This window comes from Ictidomys tridecemlineatus, chromosome 2, assembly GCF_052094955.1.
Source record: "Ictidomys tridecemlineatus isolate mIctTri1 chromosome 2, mIctTri1.hap1, whole genome shotgun sequence".
In the NCBI taxonomy this organism is placed as follows: Eukaryota; Metazoa; Chordata; class Mammalia; order Rodentia; family Sciuridae; genus Ictidomys; species Ictidomys tridecemlineatus.
In genome coordinates, this window is record NC_135478.1 from 171,078,554 (window position 1) to 171,102,608 (window position 24,055).

The following is a 24,055-nucleotide window of genomic DNA, read 5'->3' on the forward strand; positions in this document are numbered from 1 at the left end:
TCTTCCCCTTCAAACAATTGGAAAAAGATCTCCACGTCGCACTTCAGCAAGAGAACAGGGCTAAGAACAAATCAAAGCCTGGCGTGCACCTGGCAAACCTCATTCATCAGAAACCATGGCAGTAGAGAAAATCCTGTTGTTCCGGTGACCCCTCTGCACCTTTCACAGCGGTTCCACCACTGAAGTATCTTCCTTACCTACTACTGGAGCAAACGCAACCCAACTTTGGTGGTTTCCCTACCCCCACAGTGATAAAAATCAAATATCCAGCATAGCTTATTTCCTTACGCAGGGTAAACATAATCGGTGCTTTTTAACACTCACTGAGTCGCCATGGGAAGTTGACAGTAAAGACACATTTCAACCCTACAGAGGCCCCAGGAAAGGTGCACTGACTTCACCAAAAGCGGCACTCCTGGTGTGAGAAAAACCACCAACGAGAAACCACCCTCTGGATGAAAGGTTTTCCGGGAAAGGGGGGGTGGAGGTGTCTTTTATTTTCTTGACATGAATACCCCTTCACATTTGTAAGGCTCAGCTAAACTTCAAAGAAAAGGGTTTACACGGGATCTGCCGCCTCAAAATGCAGCTGGGCTTCCAGTGGGGTCACTAAAGCACCGAGCACACAGCAATGCCTGCCCTACCGCGGGGAGATCTCAGAGCCTGGCAGGAGGGCGGAAGGGGACCTAGGAGGGGACCCGCCTCGGTTCCGCACCGCAAGGGCCACATTCGCACTCCGAACCAACCTCGGGCGCTGCCAGACGCGCCCTCGCCTGCTGTCACGCGTTCCCTCCGGTTTCCCGACGCCGAGGGGCCCACAGCGGCCCCCCCCCGCGCCCAGCCCACTCGCTCATTCGCCCGCCCCGGCACCTAGCCCTTCGGCCAGCCTCACCGAGCAGCAGCAGCTTGACCTCGCGCGCCGCCTTCTCGCCATCCTCGCGGAGGTTCCGGTCGATCATCTTACTCCGCTCCACCGCCGCCTTGTCCTCGGCGCTCAGCGTACAGCCCATGGTGCCTAGAGCGAGAGCCTGCCGCCGCTCCCTCCGCGCCCGGTTGCTGCCTCGGAACACAGGTGAAAGCTCTCTTTCCAATACCTCCCAACGCCGGCCACACCACCCCCACTACGTCCTAAACGGAGTCCAGAGAAACGCTTTCCGCAAACGAGCAAACAGCCCTGGGCGCCTGGTTCCCCGGCTCGGCTCCGCTTTTGGCGCCGCTCAGCGCCGGGAGACCCAGGTTTGAAGGCTCTGGCTTCAGAGGCTACCGCCCTCCAGCCGGTGGCCGAGCCGCAGCCTCGCAAAGCTCAGGCGAGCTCCGCGTCCGCGCGCCGCCGCGGCCCCGCCCCTGCCCGCCTCTCCCGCCACCCCGCGACCACTCCCAGAGCGCGCTCCCGCGCACGTGCCCTCGGACAGCGCCCCCTCCGAAGGGCCGCGCGCCCGCGTGGCCGCCGACCACGGGGCCGCGCACCCCGCGAGGGCCCCGCGCCCCCGCGCGCCCCCTGGAAGTGCCAGAGAGCGAGGAATTGCCCTAGGGGCTGTGGCCTCAGGCCCTAGGCGCTCCCTAACCCTGCGCCCGCGGCGGGAATGGGGTAATTTCTCCAGGTTTACTGATACCAAGGAATGTGTGCGTACCTGTCCCTCTACCGATGGGGATGGGAGAGATGCCAAAGTTGGAAGCCCAGAAAAGCCTGTCCTGGGCGTTTGAGCAAGCCCAGCGCCCGCAAACAAACAAGGGTTTTAAAATGTAAAACGGTGTCGGCCGGCGTTCAGGGCGGCGGGAAAGACTGGGAGCTGCAAATGGAGCCGCGGTGGGACCAGAGGTGGGGACAGTGGGAAACAGAAGTCAGGAGATGTGGTGGTAGTGGGCACCAAGGTCAACTTCCTTCCATTTTTCTTTCTTTCCCTTTTTCCTTCCTTTGTCGCCTTCCTTTTCATAAACAGATTGTAATTTTAAGGATTTCTTCATAACCTTAGAAAATGTGAGACCAAAAATCAAAGAGTATATTTAAAAATGACAAGAGCAATAAAACACACCCACACAAACAAGTCTGCTCCACAGCGGTAGCAGATCTCCTCTAGGGCACATGTAAGCTCCCATGCCAAGTTTTGAACCAGTATTTATGACCATGTTCCTAACTCCTGTGCCAATGGGCATGCCATTCTTTTTTGGAAGCAATGGCTTCCTTGCACATAAAATGAGGAGTTGTGCGACATTGTTTCCTCCTTCCAACTCCGGCAGGCAGGGATGATGCATTCATCCACCCAACACCAAATGGATGAGGATAGATTTACCGTCTCATTTCTCAATGCCTGTTGTTCTAAGGTTTTCCTTACAAACACCACAGGAAAAATACGTTGACTGATGGAAAGATGAAACTAGTGTCAAAGAAAGATGTCTCCCTTGATGTATTAAATTTTTTTTTATTGCTTTTAGGTTTCCATTCAGAAGTCTTATTTTCTAAAAATCATTTGAGAAAACCGGGCTTGAGTTTTTTCTAAGAAATTGAGATTGAATTGATGGCACGGGTAGAGGGCAGAATACCTTTAGGTTGGGTCATTCAGACCAGGCCTGTAAGCTAGTTCTGCTCTACACCCCACTGGCCATGCTTGTGCTCCAAACCATCAGAGCGAGTTGAATTGTCAATTCCTTCTATATGGGACCTGCCCTTTCCTGTTTTCCCCGAAGTCAGACCTGCGATATGATTTCAAAACCTGCCTAAATTTTCCTATGGCCTTTTGTAATATAACAACAAAAAGGAGCAATCTTCAATGGTACCTAATCACCTTCTACCCTCATTATAATTCCTGGCACATTACATGTCCATCAGGAACTCTGAAATTAAATTTAATGAAATCAACTTTCAACACAGTATTTTCGTATTAGTCATTTGGGCTGATCTGTTACTGTCTTTCCTATAAGCTTCAGGCCAGATGGAGTGTAGGATCAACAGTTTTAGCCAAAGAGGAATCAATTATGACTGAGTACTGGTAGAAACCACTACAGAACTTGTGTTTTGGAGAAATGAAGTTGTAATGAAATTATACACATTATCTCTATCAATTTGAAAAGCTTGTCAAGTAGTTGAGTAGCTTATATGTAGTACATAGACAATTAAGAACTGCAAATTAATCTTATGTGAAACAAAACTTCTAAGAGGAATCAAAGTAATAAAATAATCAGTATGGAAGGAAATTCCAGGAGAAAAATGTTTGAAAAAGAAATATTGAAGGAAGTGATAACAGGATATTAGAGGTGAGTTTGAAGGAGAATATATTAGTCAATACCATCTGCCAAAACAAAATACCATAGACTGGATGGGAATAATGTCTCGTGTTTCTGGAGGCCAGTAAGCCAAAGATTAAGGTGTCAACTGATTGAGATCTCTTGTGAAACCCCTCTTCCTGGCTTGCAGATGACTGCCTTCTTTCTGTGTCCTCACATGGTGGAAAGGAAGAAGTTGGGGAGGTGTGAGAGAGAGGGAAAGAAGGGAAAGGGAGAGAAAAGCCATGTTTGCTCTCTATTCCTTTACTTATAGGGTCACTAATCTTGTCATAGATGCTCCACTATCAGGACCACTAAACTAAATCACCTATCCAAGGTTCTCCCTCCAACTACTATCACATTGGGGTTTAGGACTTCAACATATGAATCTGGGGGAGACATACACATTCAGTCCAGAATAGTGAATTTTTGTTTCAGAGGAATGACAAAGTACACAAAAAAATAGTGATTATTTAACAATTTAAAGGTAGTTTGGCTATGATGAATGATAAGATATATGGGGCAATATTGAAAGAGAGCTTTACATCTTAAGGTGAAGAGTTGGACTTGACACAGTGAATACTAAGTGTCCCATACATTCTCCTGAGTTGGGTAATAAATGTTTAAGAAAAAATAAAAACCCTCTTACCATATGTGTAAAACAAATGAGTTACCAACAAGTGCATGGTATTAGTAATCCAAACATGGGGTGGTAAGAGAGTCATTCAGACTAATAACTTACATAGTTATGAGGTTGTGAAATATGATTCAACAACCTTTTCAAGGAGGTGGAGCAGACATTAATAACTCATCTATTTTATAGAGAGTGAAAGAGAGAAATTTAAATTGCAGAGGTTAAAGCATTCTACTTCAGAATAGTGTTTTCCCTTCTGAACATCATAACCTCTTTATTGAAACATAAATCACATACCATAGAACTTACCCATTTAAAGCATACAGTTCAATGGCTTTAGTATATTCACAGTTGTGGAGCCACTACCAAATTGTAGAACATTTTCATCACCCCCAAATGAATCCCTGCATCCATCCCCATCATTCCCCATCCTTCCATTCTGCTAGTCCTAGACACTACCAATTTAAATTCTGCCTCTGTATTTGCATATTCTAGACATTTTATATAAAAGGGATAATATGGATGTAGTCTTTTGTAATTGACTTTTTTCACTCAACATAAAATGTTTAAGGTTTATTCATGTTGAGCAGGTCTCATTACTTCATTTCTTTTTATTGCTGAATAATACTGAGCATCATATGTTAAGAGAGTTAGACATATGTTAAGAGACAAATTGGAACACGTTCAGCTGAAAGCATCAGGCTTTAAGTAACTCAAACTGTGTCATAAGGAATAATTGGAGAAACTGGGGATATTTATTGAAGGAACAAGAAGATACAAGTGATTTGACAGTTATTTCCAAATGACTGAAGAGATGTCACAAGTCAGAGGAAAGACACTTTCTGTCCTGCTTCAAGGTCATACATAGACTTAGAAGTACTAAAGGAAAGTTATGACAAGCAAAATTTTATCTTGATGTGAGGAAAAATGTTACACAATTTCTAGGCAGTGATACCAACCAATAGACTAGTGTATGTGCCCATGTGAAATAGGCAATCTCAAAAACATTTGACTGAGATGTAAAACTCTCATATTGGACACAATCTAGAGCTGGGTGAACTCTTAGGATGACTCCCAACTATGAGATTCTGTATTATTCAGACATCAAAAGAGACTGGTGTCAGAGGCTGAGATTGTACTACTTGTAAACTCCTCTGGCCTCAAGTGTTTTCCCTACTCATACTATCCTCAGATAAACACGCAGAAGTGGGAAAGGATAGTTTGAGATATCTTGGTTTGATCTTTTGATGGATTAGCATGAGAATAAAGAGGAACATTGGAAAGAGGATATGACCTGGTAGGTGGAGGGGAGGCAAGATCAGAAGGGCATTGCATATCTTTGGCTAGTTAAGCTGCTAACCAATGTAGTATGTTCATACCTCTTCATTACTGCATTGACATTTTTTGCTTTCTAAAGGAGAAAAATGTTTTGGCACAAGCTAGGCATATTTAGAAAGATAGAGGGAGCATCATGGCATCTATAACCTTCTGTAGAATGATATAAGGCCCCAAACTCAAAGCATTTTCATTAGAGATATTATGAGATTCTAGGCAAAGCTTGAAAAGCCAAAACCCATGGAGGGACTTGCAAAACAAACAGCATTCTTTGAGTACTCAGGTTATATATCACATTGGCAGAGAAATCATGTGTAGCCATTGACCCTGCATGTAACATATAACCACTCAGGCATCCAAGCATTGATGAACTGAAGGAAAACATCTAAAGACAACACTGAGTATGGACATTTGCATTCTGCTGATGGACCCTACACCATCAGCAATACTCAAGTCTCCCTCAAGTAGCTTCATAGACAGTGGCTACCACTAAAAAGAACTGTAAAAGAGGGGGAAATGGAAAATACTAGGCAGTGACACCAACCAATAGACTAGTTCATGAGCACTTGTAAACATGATACCACATTGGAGGACTCAGAAATATCTAGGGAATAGGCTGGAGAGATTTAATTTTCTACTGAAGCAGATAAGTCTTGAAGTCACTGTTGATGGGGCCAGGAGGCAGAGAGGGCAACACGGCCTCATAAGTAAAGGTGGGAGAAGTTTAAAAAAAAATGTCGTTTTCAATGCATCAAGAGAAGATCACTATGAACAAACATAAAGAAAAGGAAATGGTGGTTGTGGTATAGGGAAGAAACTCTAGACCAGAAATCAGGTACGCTTATAGCAATTCAGAATTCTGTCTTTAACTCTGTATCTGTCTTTTGAAGTCCTTTAACCTCTAATTGCTATATTCCTATCTATAAACATGAATGTATTGAATTAGATCATCAAAACAAAGTTCCAATAATTCTGAATTTGTATGAGGTTGTCATATCAACCAGACAAGATGGTTGGCAAATATACTGAAACATTTGTATGAATAGAGAAGCCTTCCCATATAGGATTCAGTAGTAAGTAAATAATGAGAATTCAGAAGGTTGATAAGGGTACTAAATTTTAACCACAGAATGTGTTAGACTCATGGGGTTGTAGGTCTGGAGGTGGTTTTGGGGGTTGTTCTGTTTCTGTCATGACTACTCTTCTCTAGTGTCACACAGGTAGAGAAAATATTATTATGGTACAAAAGAAAGAATATAGTTATGCCACTTTCTTCCTCCACCTCTGACCTGTTCATCTCACTCCTGTTACTTCATCACCATTACTTCTTTAATCCCAAGAGACCTTCCATCTAGTGCTCATAGGTCATTTCCCTGAGCTTTATGCCTTCTCATGTGCTAGTTTTTCTCCTTATTCAGCTTATCTTCCATTTTTTCATCAGGATAATCATTCCCTTATATATACCTTCAAAACATCTCTGCCACTGTAGTCACTAGGAAATACCTAAAATCTGCTTGAATCTACTCTTTGCTTATCTGTGTCTGTACCTATACAGCTAAGTTTCACTGGAGGAAAACACAGAAATCAACAACTCCCCCCTTTGATTTGTTCAGGTCAAAAACTTCAAGTCATCTTTGATTGTGTCCTTTTCTTCAAAGCATATACATTCAAGCTGTCAAAAACTCCTGTCAACACCATCTTCAAATATATCCAGAATTTTATCCATATAGACTAATATACCTGAGTTCAAGACATTTATGGAATACTGTAATAGCCTGATTTCTGGTCCCTCAGTTTCCACCTTTATCCCTTATTATGTTCCACATAGTAACCAGAGTCATCCTTTCAAAATATCAGAGTTATTCATTTATTTACATGTTGGAAAAAATCCCAAAGTTCTTATGATGTCATAAAAGGATTGACCTGGTTCAACATGCCCACCCCTTTTACCCATATTATATATTATCACCCTCCCTCTTATTCTCTATGGTCAGCCTCTTTGATCCTAGGCTATTCCTTGAACTTGCCTTTGCACTTAAGTTCCACGTACCTAGAACACTACTCAGCCAGATACTTGCTTGACTCACTCCTTTATTTCATTCAGATCTCTGTTCAAATGTCACCTTATCAGAGAGGTATAGTTTCTCCACCCACTCATCCTTCTTTATTCCTTTACTATGCACTATGATTTTTTATAACTCTCATCATAAAGCATATTATTTTTGTGATTACTTATTGCCTATCTTTTCTAATTGAGTATAAATTCAAAAGGTCAGAGGATTTGCTCCCATTGTGTACTATTTTGTGTCCAGTGCCTACAACAGTAAAATTTATAGTACATGAACAAAGAGGAGGAACAGGATTTGGAGTATAAATTAGTTTTCTAAATTTCTTAATACATTTACTCAACAATATTAGTTGAAGACCTATTATGATCCAGGAAGTGTTCTTAACACTGAGAATAAGGTAGTGAATAAGATTAAATTGAGATGGAGATGATAGCAGTATACAAGGAAGATATTGAATAAACATGTAAGTAGATTCATTAAATGGGATAAAATAAAAATTGTTCTATATGCTTTGAAGATAATAAAACTCACAAGAAAGTATAACAGTTTAGTGTTTTGAGAAGTGGATGTTAAAGCAGAATTTGATGAGATTCTTACTGGGGGATATGGTCATGAAACACAAAGGAGAAAGTGCACAGGAGTAGGGAATACAGCCTTGAAACCAGGGATACAGCTTTGAAACCAGGGCAAGAGAGAAGGAAACACATTTTGTGTAGTAAGAGCCTCTGACCCCGGTGCCACTCTGAGAAGGTCTTAGCAAGGCCTATAGGGATGTCTGCACAGCCTATCTTGAATGAATATTGCTCATGAAGGGCAGTATTATTCACTGGGCAGAAATGGAGAAAATGGGCAAGGTCTAGTGTCCCTGCCTTGCAGGCTTGGGTTGGAGGCAGCCTCCCTGGAGTGAGGCCTCTGGCCTAGCTGTGAACTCTGTGGTGGGTCTAAAGATGGGCATTTGGAGCCTGTAGGCCACCTATACTATCTTAAGTAGTGAACTGAACATGCACCTAAGGGGCCACAGTAAGGAATCATTCTGAGGGAAGAGTTAGGCAACTTCACCTGAATGTTCATGGAGGTTGTTCTAAGGAGATGACATGTTGGAGCTGAAACTAGATAACAAGAAGGAAACAGATTTTGCGTGAAAAAGATTTCAACCTCTCTCACAGACAGAGTGCAAGGGCAAAGTCCCTAGGGTAGGACTGAAGTTAGCCTGATTAGTTCCTAGTTCCTCAAGGAACCCAGAATTTAGTAATTGAATATGCAGTAGGAGACGGGAGAGCTGAGGGCTGCCTGGTCAGCAGGGACTAGGTCCTTAGAGCTGTGTAGGCCATCTGGAGGTAATCAGACTTCATTGTAACATCATTTCACATTTATTTTAAATTGATATTTTTGTCAATTTCTTCTTCAAAACTGGAGGTACCAGCAATGTTGCACTGTATGAATAATATGATGTATAACTGTTCCTAGCACATCATGTGCTTATAATTATAGTACTGTTTTCTTTCTGCTTTGTGAGATCAGAGTAAGAGCAAAATAGAAGGAAAAAGGAGATTAAGGTAAAGAAATATCTGAGGGGGATTTTGAAGGGGGATTAGATCCAAAAGGGAAAAATTGCTTTGTACTAAATTCATGATACAATATACACTTGTAGCTTAATGGGTAACAAAATTATGTATGTATACATATATGTATATATTTCTGTGATTCCTATAGGCCATGTGTTTTCATGATTCTCAAACTTCCCGCTTTTCTTTGTGATAATAAGGCTAAGCAGGAGGACATGTCTTCTCTTGCACCCAATATTTGTTTGACTTTACCAAAATTTCATAAGAACCGTCCTAATAAAGAATGGAGCCAACCTGGAGCGAAGCTTGAAGCAAGGGCTAGCTTCTCAAGGAAAGAGTTACCTGGCTCTACTAAGGCCTGTTTACTACGTTACTACATTGGATTAAAAAATAGCTATATTGACACCTCCCCCTCTGTTTATGCTTCCTGCTGGCTCAGCTGTTTTTCCACTCACTGTAGCTCTTTGTTTAAACAGAAGCCAACATGTGTGTCTCTTGTTCAGCTCAGCAGGAACTGCAACAGAAGGGTTGATAGAGGACTGGGCCAAAGGGATTCAGAGAAGCACTATTAAGAGCTTTTCTATCCTAATTACTATTAAGAGGAATGTTATTCCAAATAATGGTATTAAGGAGTTTGGCAAACATTTGCCAACATCAGTACCTTATTAGATTACATATAAATTAGGAGCTAAAAGGGACAAGATATATTTTAAGTTTTTTTTTTTTTTAAATAAAAGCTCTTTGTAAGAGTTCAAGATCATTGAGTGGGAGAAAAATGGCATGTGAAGCTTTAAGGCATGGGATTATCCACATTTTCCATATACCATACCAGCCAGCAAAATGGAAAGTCAATCAGTCAAATGCTGAAGATTATATCCTAAATCTTCTGCAAAAAAAAAAAAAAAAAAAAGTGACAGGGACAAAATCAAATGAAATAAAATCCATGGTCACCTCTCCTGACCTGGCACATTATCTCTGCACATATCCATGGCACATATCCCTTTAATTTCCAGCTTACTGTTATCCTAACATCCAGGAAGATGCACTAATCAATTCAATAGGCCAACACCCTAGACATGGAATGGGTCCCAGAACATTGTCTTGTAAAGAGGGGGTCTGCTTACATGTCTTGCTTCTGACCTCCAAGGGTTGGACAGACTCAGGTAGGGCCTCAGTGGGGCTTTCTCTTCCATTTGATTTACCCTAATGGGAACACAGGCTCAAAGCCTGCCTGGTTACATGTTTGTTGTTGTTGTTGTTCCCACAATTCACTAGGAGGTGCTGCTTAGTCCTCAAACTTCAGCCATGCATTCACCCTCTTCCTTTCACTGAGGCTGGACTTTGGATATCTGGGGAAGCATGGTTATTGACAAGAGTGATGCTTTGATCCACAGAGTACTCCTGCCCATTTTCTAAACAGCTCCTGGGAACTCCTACATAAAGAAGAGGCTTTCTGTTGACAGGGCACTTTCCAAGCATTTCTTGACCCTACAAAGAAAAATCAAAATAATTATCTACGTTTTACCTTAATCTCTAATAATTCATACAAGGAAGGTTGTCAATTGATCTACAGGAGGCTGAGCCACTAATAATTGCTTTTTCAACAATAACAAAAAGTTTATTATGAGAATATAGCTAAAAAAATAATAAAGTAGAACCAGAATGTTGAAAAAATGAAGAGTAAAGAAAGGCACAGCTCTCTCTTGGAAATTCAGCCTCCCCAAGACTGCTGAGGCTGCTTTTTAACATAAGGGAGCTGACTGAGGAAATGTTGGATAGCACAGGGGAGACACTGAAAAGGAGAAGGTAGTGACCTACCGTAATTTCTCTGTGTTCAGTGTTCCTTTTGATGTTGGTTTTATTGTCCTTGTACACAGATAGAAATATTATGTGGTTAGTTTGTTTTAATTCATACATGAAATTCACCATTTTTAAAGTAAAGAATTCAGAAAATTTTAGCATGTTCATAATGTTGTGCAACCATTGACACTAATTCCAGAACATTCTCATACCCCCAAATGAAATCTGCTACCTGTTAGTAGTCACTTCCAATTCCCTACTGTCCCAGCCCATAGCAACCACTAACTATTTCCTGTCTTGTGCATTTGACTATTCTGGACTTTTTATATAAATGGTATCATACAACATATGACTTTTTGTGTCTTCCTTCATACTGTTTCAAACTTCCTCAATGTTGTAGCATGCATGGGTAATTTATTCCTGAATATATTGCTGAATATTTTTCTATGTATGGATATGCTACCTCTTATTTATCCAAACATTAGTAAATTTGGTTTGTTTTTACCTTTTGGCTATTATGAATAGTGCTGATATGAAGATTTATGTACAAATATTGATTTTAATACCTGTTTTTATTTCTCTTAAGCATGTACCTAAGGAGGAGTTGCTGGGTCATATAACTCTTTTTAGGTTTGAGAGCAACTGCCAAGGTGTTTTCCAAAATGGATATATCATTATATTATCCCTATCAATATATGAGATTGGTGTGGCTAGACTTGAATTCTTAGTCACCTATGCTGCTAGAACCATAATCAGACTTTGTGTGTCATTGAAATTTCAAAAAGTACAGAAAAAATAAGAAAGAAAGGAAGTAAATGCCGTGAAGTGCTTGGCCTTCCATTATTATTTAGTCTTTTCATAATTTTAACATTCACTTTAGTCAGATCATTATTACTCATAAGCAAAGGACTGGCACCTATCCTGCTACTGGTTACAGAGTAGGAATTTAGGAAATATATATTCAATGAAAGGAACAGAGAGTACAAGGTAATCTTACTGTTTTAATTAAAAACACTGAAGGCATTCATTAAAGGAATGTCTTCTTGATTCTTTCCACTAAGGTACTCTACCACTGTTCTGTCACTGTCATACTATTTGAAGGAAGGAAGTTTAGTGCAATAATACGAACTTCCCTGGGAGGGAAGACATATACGCTTTATTTCAGTTCTGAGACTCATTTGCTATAAGACATTAGGTAAAGGGTTATCTTCAGTTTCCTCATCTGTTAAGTGGTAATGACATCTGTTGCAGTTACTTGACAAGTTGTTGGGCAGATTACAGGAAATAAGGCGTTCATAACTCAAATTCAGCTTCTGCCTCCCTGCCCTTGGCATTCTGAGTGGTTGAGTGATGTATGCTCTGCCTCCACCTTTGTTTTAAAACATATCCCCTCTGTTCTATGCTGATCTGGTCCAGACACACTGAATTTATACACACACACACCTTTCTGGTTCATGCAATGTTCAGAGAAGACAAAGAACCAAAATTGCATGGAAGCAACTGAAACTCATACATTGGGTATTTTTTAACTTAAAGGTATTTTTTTCCATGTGTAGGGGCCGGGGGTGGGGCAGTGGATTGGTTTACTGGGGCCGATACTGGAGATTTTTACCATGGAGATTTTTTACTTTACTCCATCAGCATTGATGCACAACACTTTGCCTTACAGATTCCTCTTTCCTGCCTTTTTGTTCCCCAATCCTCTTAGGAGCAGAAGCCAATGCCTTTAGTTTTCTGCAGCAGAGCACCCTAAGCTCTTTTGTTCTTGGAACTCAGCTGGTACCAATGCCCCCAAGCTATCACTTCTCTTTCAAATGGTTTGCCAAAGTATCTTTTCCCCCTGTCAACCCAAATAGTTTCATCCCTTAGAGAAATTCTGTTTCTATCTGTTAAAATAATACATTTCCCCCCATTTCATTCACATGTGAACGTGCTTTGGAAATTTAAAGAGAATAGTAGATACCTAAGAGATTCCATATTCGATGACCCCTTTGTAGTAGTAGATTGGGGGATGAGCTCTCTTTCCAATACATTGGAACATAGCAGTACTCATTCAGCAGCCATTTGATTTATCTCCTCCTTAATCATTCATAATCTGGCAAAGTTAGATGCCCTGTGATTTTGTAGTTGGAAATAAAAGAGAGATCATTGTCTGTAGTTGACTGGATCTGTAAAATGTATGCTATGAATCTGCAGGCAGTGACATTTTCATTCAAGAATAAGCAGAAAAAATCCATCTTTAGATTTAAAAAAAAATGCTTTAGACAAACAGAACAAATAAAAGAGAGGAGAGAGAGCAAAAGTAATTGGTTTTGGTTTTTTTCCTGGGACCTTGATGTGCTCCTAGATTTCGCCGGCAGGAAATGTTTTTGTGTGCTTATAATACAACCTTGTCTCCGCCTTTTGTCCCACTCAAACTAGCTTTAGTTGATTTCTATTGCTTGTAATCACAAGAGACCTAATAATATAAAGAACAGATACAAAATGAGGGCTCGTTATTGTTATCAGTATTAAAATTGTTTTAGGCTTCCTGGAATAGTCGGTCTCTCTTTTCCAGGTGTTTTGAAATGTTTTGACTCATTTGATTCTCATGACAATCCTATGAAGTAGATGATAGCATGGGATTCATTGTCCCTGTATTATAGATGAGAAATTGACTTGCAGAGGAATTAATTGGCATGTTCTCGGTTACATAATTAGTCCTGACAGAACCAGTAAAAGAGGATAGAGCTTCTGGGTGCTTCTGGAACACTATAGAGATAACGCAGACAGAAGGGCCTGCTAACTGAATTTCTAACTTAGTTATACAAAAGGGGGGTAAAGGTTAGAAATTGAACACTGGTTATATCTCACTATCCATTTAAATTGAGTGAAATTATAGTAAAATTCTAATGAAAGACCTAGGTAACAAAAGAGTGAAAACTTTGTTAACAATGGAAAATTATGGGATTTTACTGCTCTTAATCAAGAAAGGCATTTGATTTAGAAGGCAAGTGGCATAACTATAGGAATCTAGCTTGGTATGACTAAAGCCATCTTGGTCATAACTGCCATTTTGCCCACCATGTGACCTGTCACATATGCCCTTAGGACAATGTCAGTAATATATACTCAGTAGAGTGTGGTGTTCTGGCCACTGGTGCCTGGACTGTTTCTTAACTGACCTTACAGATGCTGACAGTTATTTGAGAAAGGTCAGGTACATTCTGGTTAGCCACACCCACCTTGTCTAGTTGAGCATACAAATCCTTCCTCCTGCCTTGAGGTGTGGGGGATCCTTCTGTCTTGCTGCTGCCCAAGACATGTTTCTGCCCCTAAGTCCCCAATAAATTGCACTTTGTGCAGTTCTGGATATGTCTGTCTGTTTCATGGGTCTCACTGTCCCTATAGCCTTTGGTGGCCAGTTCCCATAAACTGACTGGTTTGTTTTAAGAAAAACAACTGATTCAAATTCTAAAATTCTTTTTCTAGCATTACTAAATATAATGTTTATCTTTTTTTTTACTTTGATATAATACAATACAGTATTTTCTTTTCTATATCTGTAATTTTCTCTGTCTTAAGCCTGAATCCTTTGCTATGTTGGAACCTGGTTGTGGCCTTAGATACTGAAATACATGTTGAATATATATAATACTGAAAGATTGAGCATATAATATACTCAAAACACTTAGACAATTGATACAAAGAGTCCCACTTCATTTATTTCCTCTAATATAGAGTATATTCTGATACTCTAGGGATATTGTTACAGATTCTGTTCATGTGGAGTAGGTACAACAGGTTAAGTGTAAGGGATAAAGGTCTCGCTACCTGGCCTGAGAAGTATTCAGTTCCACATGTCTGCAAACCCTGACTAGAACCTAGATGGGTGACATCAGCATATAGATGACAAGCACGTTCTCAGGAGGACTGCTCCAGGAACCTGTTCATGCAGGCTGCTTACGAGAGGTTGTACTCAGGGCATCTTCTCACAGACAGACAAAAATGACAGAAATAGGTCAGAGATTTCAGTAACTTATATCTGAAGGTTTGTATTTTAAATAGCAACATTTCATTTATTCAAAATTATAAAAAGCATTCTTAGGTAAAATCATCATCATCATCTTTTTCTTTTTCAGAAAATTTAAAATGTCTTAGCATTAAGAAATTTGTTATTGATAAAAATCTTCATAATACACATTATGCATTTTATATTATGATTAATGCACTTTATAAAATATGAAAAGCTAGGGACTAGGGTTGTGGCTCAATGGTAGGGTGCTCGCCTAGCATGTTGAGGCACTGAGTTCGATTCTCAGCACAATGTAAAATAACGATATTGTGTCCACTTGAAACTAAAAAATAAATATTTTAAAAATATGTAAAGTTATATGATCTATGCTTTCACAAAGTAATGTAAGCTTATGTACATCATAAAAATGATTTTCCAAAATTATCCCATAGCCTTCTCAAATGTTTTTAAATGTTAGCCTAGAAGATACTTGATCTTTATAATCATTTCCCATCAATAAAAGTGCCCTGTACTATGTTTATACTGGTGTTAAATATAAAGGTGAAAATTTAGAAACCACCTAAACATTTACTAATAAAAAATCTATAATATTTGTCACAGTTAAATACTAAATAATTATTCAAAAAGGCCAAATATAAATTTGTATTTATTTACTTCAAAATTGATTTTGTGATATTGTCAAGAAGTGGTTTATTAAATTAAGTTTCATTAAAAACCCAGATATGTGTATATGTATATCTATTGCAATTCAATAGAAATAAGATAAACCAAATGTAATCTAAATTTTCTGGTGGCCACAGTAGAAAAACTAAAAATAAATAAGTTAAATTTATTTTTTGGGGTATGTTTAACTTAATCCATAAGACCCAAAATAGGACCATTTAAACATCTAATCAACAAAAACATTAAGATATTTTGCATTCTTTTGTACATTTTCTTAAAAAATCCTTCAGAGGGGCTGGGGATGTGGCTCAAGCGGTAGCGCGCTCGCCTAGCATGCGTGCGGCCCAGGTTCGATCCTCAGCACCACATACAAACAAAGATGTTGTGTCCGCCAAGAACTAAGAAAAAATAAATAAATGTTAAAATTCTCTCTCTCTCTCTCTGTCCCCCTCTCTCTCTCACTCTCTCTTTAAAAAAAAAAAATCCTTCAGATATTTTATATTTATAAAACATCTCAATTTCAGGATTGCATTTTTTTTTTCTAGTGGGGATGTGTGTACCAGGGATTGAACTCAGGGGCATTTGACCACTGACCCACATCCGCAGCCCTTTTTCGTATTTTATTTAGGGACAGAGTCTCATTGAGTTGCTTAGCACCTAGCTTTTGTTGAGGCTAGCTTTGAATTTATAGTCCTCCTACTCAGCCTTATGAGCCAGTGAGATTACAGGCGTGTGCCACCACACCTGGCTCAAGATTGCATTTTCAATAAATGTAACTGTACCAAACAATAGAGTGGTGTTTACTGGAAAATATTTCTTTTTTTTAAAATTTTTATTTTTTTTATTGTTGGTTGTTCAAAACATTACATAGTTCTTGATATATCATATTTCACATTTTGATTCAAGTGGGTTATGAACTCCCATTTTTACCCCGTATACAGCTTGCAGAATCACATCAGTTACACTTCCATTGATTTACATATTGACATACTCATGTCTGTTGTATTCTGCTGCCTTTCCTATCCTCTACTATCCCCCCTCCCCTCTCCTACCCTCCCCTCCCCTCTTCTCTCTCTACCCCCTCTACTGTAACTCATTCCTTCCCCTTATATTATTTTTTCCCTTTCCCCTCACTTCCTCTTGTATGTAATTTTGTATAACCCTGAGGGTCTCCTTCCATTTCCATGCAATTTCCCTTCTCTCTCCCTTTCCCTCCCACCTCTCATCCTTGTTTAATGTTGGTCTTCTTCTCGTGCTCTTCTTCCCTAGTCTGTTCTTAGTTACTCTCTTTATATCAAAGAAGACACTTGGCATTTGTTTTTTAGGGCTTGGCAAGCTTCACTTAGCATAATCTGCTCTAATGCTATCCATTTCCCTCCAAATTCTATGATTTTGTCATTTTTTAATGCAGAGTAATACTCCATTGTGTCTAAATGCCACATTTTTTTTATCCATTCGTCTATTGAAGGGCATCTAGGTTGGTTCCACAGTCTTGCTATTGTGAATTGTGCTGCTATGAACATCGATGTAGCAGTGTCCTTGTAGCATGCTCTTTTTAGGTCTTTAGGGAATAGACCGAGAAGGGGAATAGCTGGGTCAAATGGTGGTTCCATTCCCAGCTTTCCAAGAAATCTCCATACTTCTTTCCAAATTGGCTGCACCAATTTGCAGTCCCACCAACAATGTGAAAATATTTCTTAAGTTTTTAGTTTTATTAAAAATAAATTAAAATTAAAATTTAGCTTCTTATTTGCACTAACCACATTTCAAGAGTTCAGTAATCATACCCAGATCTCCATAGGAAAATCTGGAAATTATATAATGTACTAATTGAGATTCTAACCAGATGAAGGAAGTTCAGGTACCTTACATAATTAAGATTTCTATAGTTATATATACATTGCTGATAATTGCTCAGAAAAGGAAAGAAAAACGGTCCCTCTAAAAAATGTTTATTTTTGTTGTTTTCAACTCTGCTGTTATTCCATGTCCTCTAAGATTTTGAAATATTTTCTGAATTTTCTAGACAATTGATGTTGGCAGATCATTTATTTTGAGTTAGGTTGTGATGTCATCCAACACCATAGTCTTTGGCCTTTTCCGTATAAAAAGAAACTATATAAATAATCTATTCATTTGAACATTCATTTGAACTTAGAAAACAATTATCTGTCCACTGCTATATAGTAAAAGCACTTTTCTAGAACTAAAAGAATACAAAATTCAATGTCCCTGTTATGTTGCAGTGGATATTCAAATGATTATCAATAAGACAAATTGGATGTTTTGGTGTGATGCAGGGCCAAATTAACGAATGAGAAGATAAAGAACATAAGGCAGAGTCTACTTTAAATGGTATGAAGAGGGAAGGAATATGCAAACAGAAGTTTGAGCTCAAATCTGAAGGATGAGAATGAGCCAGGTGAAGGGCAAGGGTGGAAGGAAGAAGATTTCAAGCAGAGAAAGGTAACCTGGATATTGGAGAGCATGGAGCATAGGCAAGAGATAATATGGGGACCTGTGTTGCAGGGGTAAACAGAGGAGCAATGGGAACAATCAAAGAATAAACAGAGAATCGAAGTGATCCAATTTATTTTAAAAGATCACTCTTGCCACAATGTGGAGAATAGATGAACTATTAAAGAGGGATAGTAACTAAGACATTCTTAGAGTATTTTAGAAAATACAGGAAGATAATTTAGAATAGGACCGTGGCAGTTCAGAGTTAGAATCAAGAGGAGCTGATGACCAATAGGATGTCAGGGATGGTGCTATAGAACAGAGAGGAACCAAGGATATATTTTAGATTTTTCTTTTAATTAATTAACTGGCAGAGTCATTTTATAAGATGGAAAAATAAGAGGAATGAGCTGCCAAAGAGAATCACCATCTACTTTTTGAACATTTCAACCTAATTAGGTATCTAAGATGTCAGAGAGGCAATTGAATATATGAGTTAAAATTGAGATTAAGGGGATAGACCTCACCTCAGAAAGAGAATGACTGGGAGCACAGAAATGTTACCGAAAGCAACAGGAGAGACAGGGATAACTGAGAAAAAAATATGTGAATAACCATGAGAAAAGTGGGTCAGAAAGAACAGGACCCAAATTAGAGTTTAAGGAGACAGTGAGGAAGGATGAAAGGCCCAAGACTATGAGGTCAAGGAGTCTAGGAGGGAAGGTTTCCAGAAGAACTGTGCAGCCAGTGGGTGAAATGCTGTTGTCAGGCCAAGTAGGCTAAACATAGAGAAATTCCTCCTGGAATTTGCAACTTTGACCTTTGTGATCTTGGAAAGGACAGAGTCAGTGGAAAGGAGAATCATGTCAAGTATGTGTAATTTAATGTGTGAATTGTAGAAATTAAATTAGAATAAGTAATCAAGGCAACTAAACAGAAAAATTTTCTGGGAAGAAGAGTTTTAAAAAAAAGAATAGAGCACTATCTGAACCCCCCAAAATCAAAAGGCCAAAATGTTTTCTCTAATATGTGAATGCTGATTCACAATGTGGGGGGTAGGGCACTTGGGAAGAATAGAGTTACCTTAGATTGGGTAGAGGGGAATGAGGCGGGGGGACAGGAGGGGATATGGGAAAAGGAAGGATAGTAGAATGAAACAGACATTATGACTTTATGTATATATAAGACTGCAGGACCAATGTGATTCTACAACATGTACAATCAGAAAAATGAGAAATTATACCCCATCTATGTATGATATATCAAAGTGCATAAATGCATTCTACATTCATGTATAACTAATTAAAACAAATTAAAAGTTTTTTTAAAAAAAATAGAGCAGGAACTGGTGAAAATAAAGGTTTAGGGGAGGGCTTTTAAAAATGGAAATAGAAAATACTGTATGCTGATAATAGAGTTAATAGGACAGTGAGTTCTTTTGAACCTGTAGGAGTGGATGAACAAACAATGAATAAATCTGCTTCTGGGAATGTGAAGGAGTTCCCATGCAGTAACTTTTTCAGTGAACCAGGAGGTAGGTTGTGATATTGGCTAAGAGAAAAAGACTGAGCTGAGCAGAGGCAGGTCTGGAGCAAGAGGAAGACCTGAGCATCAGTTAATTGGGGATGGGATGGGGAAGAGGATGTTCTCACTAGGAGCAATGGAGGATGTTCGTGTCGTGTTCTAATATAACAATGAGTGAGACATGACATGAGAGATGAGTGATCAAGTAGTCTGACTGACATATTTTCACAGGTTCAGAAATTAAGGCCTCATATTAAATTGAGATTTAGCTTTCTAATAATTATTATAATCTAATTGATTGTGTTTCCATTTAGCTAATTTATTTTCTGTTCTGCTTTTAGTTATCTGGGAAGCATTTGATTAGCTACGCTGACACCTAGCCTGACTAAATATCTAGATGTCATCAATAAAGAAAGGTATTTAGTCATATGTCTCATCCCAGATTTGGGAGATGAAGCAAGTGGATCACAAGTTTGAAATTAGCTTGGGCATCTTAGCAAGATCCTGTGTCAAAGTAAGAAATCAAAAGAATGGGAATACCCCAAAGAAATATAGTAGCCCAGTGATCAATCCCCAGTAAAATGAAAAAGAAAAAAAAAAAAAAGAGAGACAGGTATTACCTATTATCAAGAGTACCTTGAAAGTAATGAGAAATCCTGGAAATACCAATTTCTGCCCCATAAATTAAGTTGTTCTATTATTCTAATAATATTTCTCATTCTTGAAAGTAATGAGAAATCCTGGAAATACCAATTCCTGCCCCACAAATTAAGTTGTTCTATTATTGCAGGAATCTACATCATATTTTCCACAAGTATTTTCCATAATGTACACATATGCAAAAAATTCTTTTCAAGATATTCAAACAAATAAGATTAAATTAACATAAAATAATTTAAGATCTTAAAGATAGGAAACAAAAAAGCATGAATTTTAATAATAAGATAGTGCAAATAACCTAATTAATAATAAAGCAAAAATCAAGTGTCCTATTACATATATTGGAAGACTAAAAACCTTGATCAAGTTAAAATTTTAAAATAGTATATTGTTTTTAAAACCTTTAAAATGCCCAATCACTGGTACAACCATTATAGAAAGCAATGTGGAGATTCCTCAGAAAGCTTGAAATGGAACCACCATTTGGCCCAGCTTCCCACTCTTCAGTTTATCCCCAAAGGACTTCAAATGAGCATACTACAGTGATGCAGCCACATCAATGTTTACAGTATAGCTCAATTCACAATAGCTAAACTATGGAAACAATCTAGATACCCTTCAACAGATGAATAAATAAAGAAAATGTGGTATTTATACAAATGGAATAATATTCATCCTTAAAGAAGAATGAAATTTGGCATTTGCAGGTAAATGGATGGAGCTTGAGAATATTATCCTAAGCAAAATAAGCCAATCCCCAAAACCCAAAGGCTAATGTTTTCTCTGATATGTGCATGCTAATTCACAATAAGTGGGGGACTAGGGAAGAATAAAGGTACTTTGGATTAGGCAGAGGGGAGCAAAAGGAGGGAAGGAAATGGAGGTAGGAAGGATAGTAGAATGAATTGGACGTTGATACCCTATGTGCGTATATGATTGCATCACCAGTGTGATTCTACATCATGTACAACCAGAAGAATGAGAAGTTACATTCCGTATATATATGATGTGTCAAAATGCATTCTACTGTCATGTGTAACTAATTAGAACAAATTTTTAAAAAGGGGAAAAAAGATGGAATAAAGAGCAATAACAAAAAAAATAAATAAAATGCTCAATTGCCCCAGATTTATATATCATATATCAACATTTTTAACTGAGGTACTGTATGGGCTGTGAGTCAATGTATGTAGCATGTATACCTTTATACACAACAAACAGTATCTTTTTAAAATAATGAATCAATATTTTTAAAAAATTTTTATTATTAGTTGTTCAAAACATTATGTTAATTTTTAATTACTTCACCACACTAAATTCCAATGGATTTATTGTTTAGTTGAATTATACATTATGTTTACAGGATAAATGTAATTATAAAATTACCTCTCAATATTGTCTTGCTGAACTCTTCACTGATTCACCTGGTATAAAAATTTTAACACATAAGTATTTTTTCTCATTACTATCTTCTTATTCTATTCTACCAAGATAAATACAGAAAATGTTATTTTTTTCTGTGATATCTTTTCAAAACACCTAATGTGACTATATTCAGAGATTTCAAATGAATAGAACTCAGTACATTCGATAAGAGAAGTGCTTTTGATGCAGTCACTTGAGGAAGAAGTTGTTCCTTCAGTTTACATCCATAGCCAACACTTCTTCGGGCTTAAGACCAATGGGTAATATTTCTTGAAAATCTCACTTGAAAACTAGTTTCCTGATAAACTGAATCTTTTTTTTTTTTTTTAATCCCTTGAAGGCCAGCATCTACTAACCCACTAGCCACATAGTTTCACTAGCTACAATAAACCTAGGAGTGTCGATGTCACATCCTATTGATTTTACTTCTTAAATAAAATTAAACTCTATCTTCATTTCTTTCTGACAAATACCATCTACCTAGTTTAATGTACCATTTTGTCATGTATAGGCCTCTGAAATATGGGTTTGACACCTTGTTTTAAGCCTTTGATTTGGCATATTTTAGGGGATTAAAGAGGATCCAAAATAAATTGCATATATTTTTAAATGTTTCTCTTTTTACCAGTAAAAGACAATGATTTTAGTATAATGCTTAAACTATAAAATAATTTATAAAAACAGAAATAACATATATATAATCATATATAATAAAGAAAATTTTAACATTGATTTATATTGATTATATAAACATTTAAAATGTAAGCAAAATAATTATTCTTAGAAAATACTCTTTAATCAGTTTACAATGTATATTTCTATATATAATACCACTAATATTTTTCTTATGTTTTTTTAATATTGTCCTATTTTGATAAAATTACCTACAATCATCCAGTTTACATCTTATAATTAATAAATTTGAAATTGCTGATTATTTAAACTGACTTTTATTTGTAGATCATCATATTTTTAATTAAATATTCTCTTTATGGATACTAAAATGTTTGGTTAAGATCTGACCAAACTGCTAAGTGGGGGATATTGTCAATTTTTTAAAATTTTACTGTTTATTTACTTATTTTAATTAAAATATACAAGTATTTCAGTCAATATTTTGGCACACTTTTACATTTTTGTCTTCATTCAGAAAAATGTTCTTTGATGATTATTTAAATTTCTGAATATTTTAAATTTATGAATATTTTACCAATTTGACATTGTAGGTCTTTTATTCAATTTTAGTAGAAATTATAAATTTATCAAATAAAAAGCCCTTGATTAAAGAGTTCATCCCACAAATTTAAATATTCTGGATGCAATTATAGGGTTACGATATTAAATCATGTACCTTTTTTTAGTTCAAGTCCACGCAGTCTTTAAGTTATTGTATAAACAAATTCATCAAAACTTCAGTTATTTTTTTAAAATCTTATTGATGATGAACAGTGAAGAGAAAAAATATCTATTGCCAAACTGAAGTGGGTTTTATTTAAAAATAACTTTTATCAAAAATTTTTTGTAGTTCATCTAGTCTTTGAACATACAAAAATGTGTAAATTTTGACATGATAGTGCATATACCTGTAATCCCAGTGACTGAGCAGGAGGATCACAAGTTCACTATCAACATCAACAATTTAGCCAGGTCCTCAGCAACTTAGTGAGCTCCGGTCTCAAAATAGAAAATAAAAAGTTCTGGGGAGGTAGTCTAGTGGCTCTGGATTAGATTCCCACTACAAAATAATAAAAATTTGACATCTAAATTCTCTAGTTTGATTATCACATTTTGGGGAATGCAAAAATTACTTGTGCCTGCTGGCCAATTCCGAAAGGGTTTATAGACTGAATAACTGACCCACATCTTTGCATCTTTTTTGAATTTATACCCTTATTCCGAGAAGAGTACTTCCTCATCTCTTGGCTTATTTTGGCCAGTGGATAGGTTTGAAAATGTGCTAGTTCTGAGTCTAGGCTCTAAGAGGCCTTCAGTAATTCTGCTTCTGCTTCTGAGCCTTTTTCCATCACTAGGAGAAGAGCAAGACCTGGTCTAGACAGACACCTGGTTCCATGAGAGGGTGGGAAACATGAAATAAGAGTGTCAGCCTAATGGAGCTCAGATCATGTGGCCTGAGATGCCATAGCCTGAAACAAAGCCCAAACCCACAGTTAAATTCATTAACTTCTCACCACTACACAAGTCTTCACTTCTTCTCTGAGCCACCATCATCTCATTCTTGATTATTGCATTACCCTGTCAGTTAGTGTTATTGCTGATAGCTAATCATATGTCCATGAGAATAAATGCTGTTTTAAACCACTGGATTTAGGATTGATTTATTATGAAATATTAATGTGGAAATGGCCAATTGATATAATAGGTTTCTTAAATTAGATACAATGTTATTTTTTTACCACAATGCTTGCCTTTTACAGTATTTATATTATCACTGTAAAAGGAAACAATTATATTTAAAATGTTCAGCTTTCAAATTAAAAGACAATATGTTTCACTTTCCCAAAAATGTTCGTTTTAATATTACTTTGATTACATAAAGTGAGTGGAAAAATATCACAGTAATTTTGGAATTATCTTCTATAATGTCTTTCTTGAAGTTTCTAATAGTACTTATATAAAAATAACA

General features: G+C 37.6%; 2 protein-coding genes across 18 annotated transcripts in view; one reads left to right on the forward strand and one right to left on the reverse strand.

Moving 5' to 3' along the window:
• The window catches only part of Gnai1 (G protein subunit alpha i1), an 82,904-nt gene extending 81,880 nt beyond the window's left edge, over positions 1–1,024 (reverse strand). Inside the window, exon 1 of one of the 2 annotated variants that reach the window (XM_005340665.5) lies at positions 893–1,024. In XM_005340665.5, coding sequence (XP_005340722.1) covers positions 893–1,010 — 118 coding nt within the window. In that variant the 5' untranslated portion in view covers positions 1,011–1,024. Of the gene's footprint in view, positions 1–746; positions 817–892 lie in introns of those variants that run through there. The other variant, XM_078040141.1, reaches the window with a different exon arrangement.
• The window catches only part of LOC120891906 (uncharacterized), a 211,730-nt gene continuing 188,608 nt past the window's right edge, over positions 934–24,055 (forward strand). For 14 of the 16 annotated variants that reach the window (XR_013435148.1, XR_013435139.1, XR_013435138.1 and 11 more), the window contains exon 1: positions 938–1,072. The gene's annotated coding sequence lies outside the window, so the exon portion shown is untranslated. Of the gene's footprint in view, positions 1,073–24,055 lie in introns of all 16 variants that reach the window. The other 2 variants (XM_078040146.1, XM_078040147.1) reach the window with 2 other exon arrangements.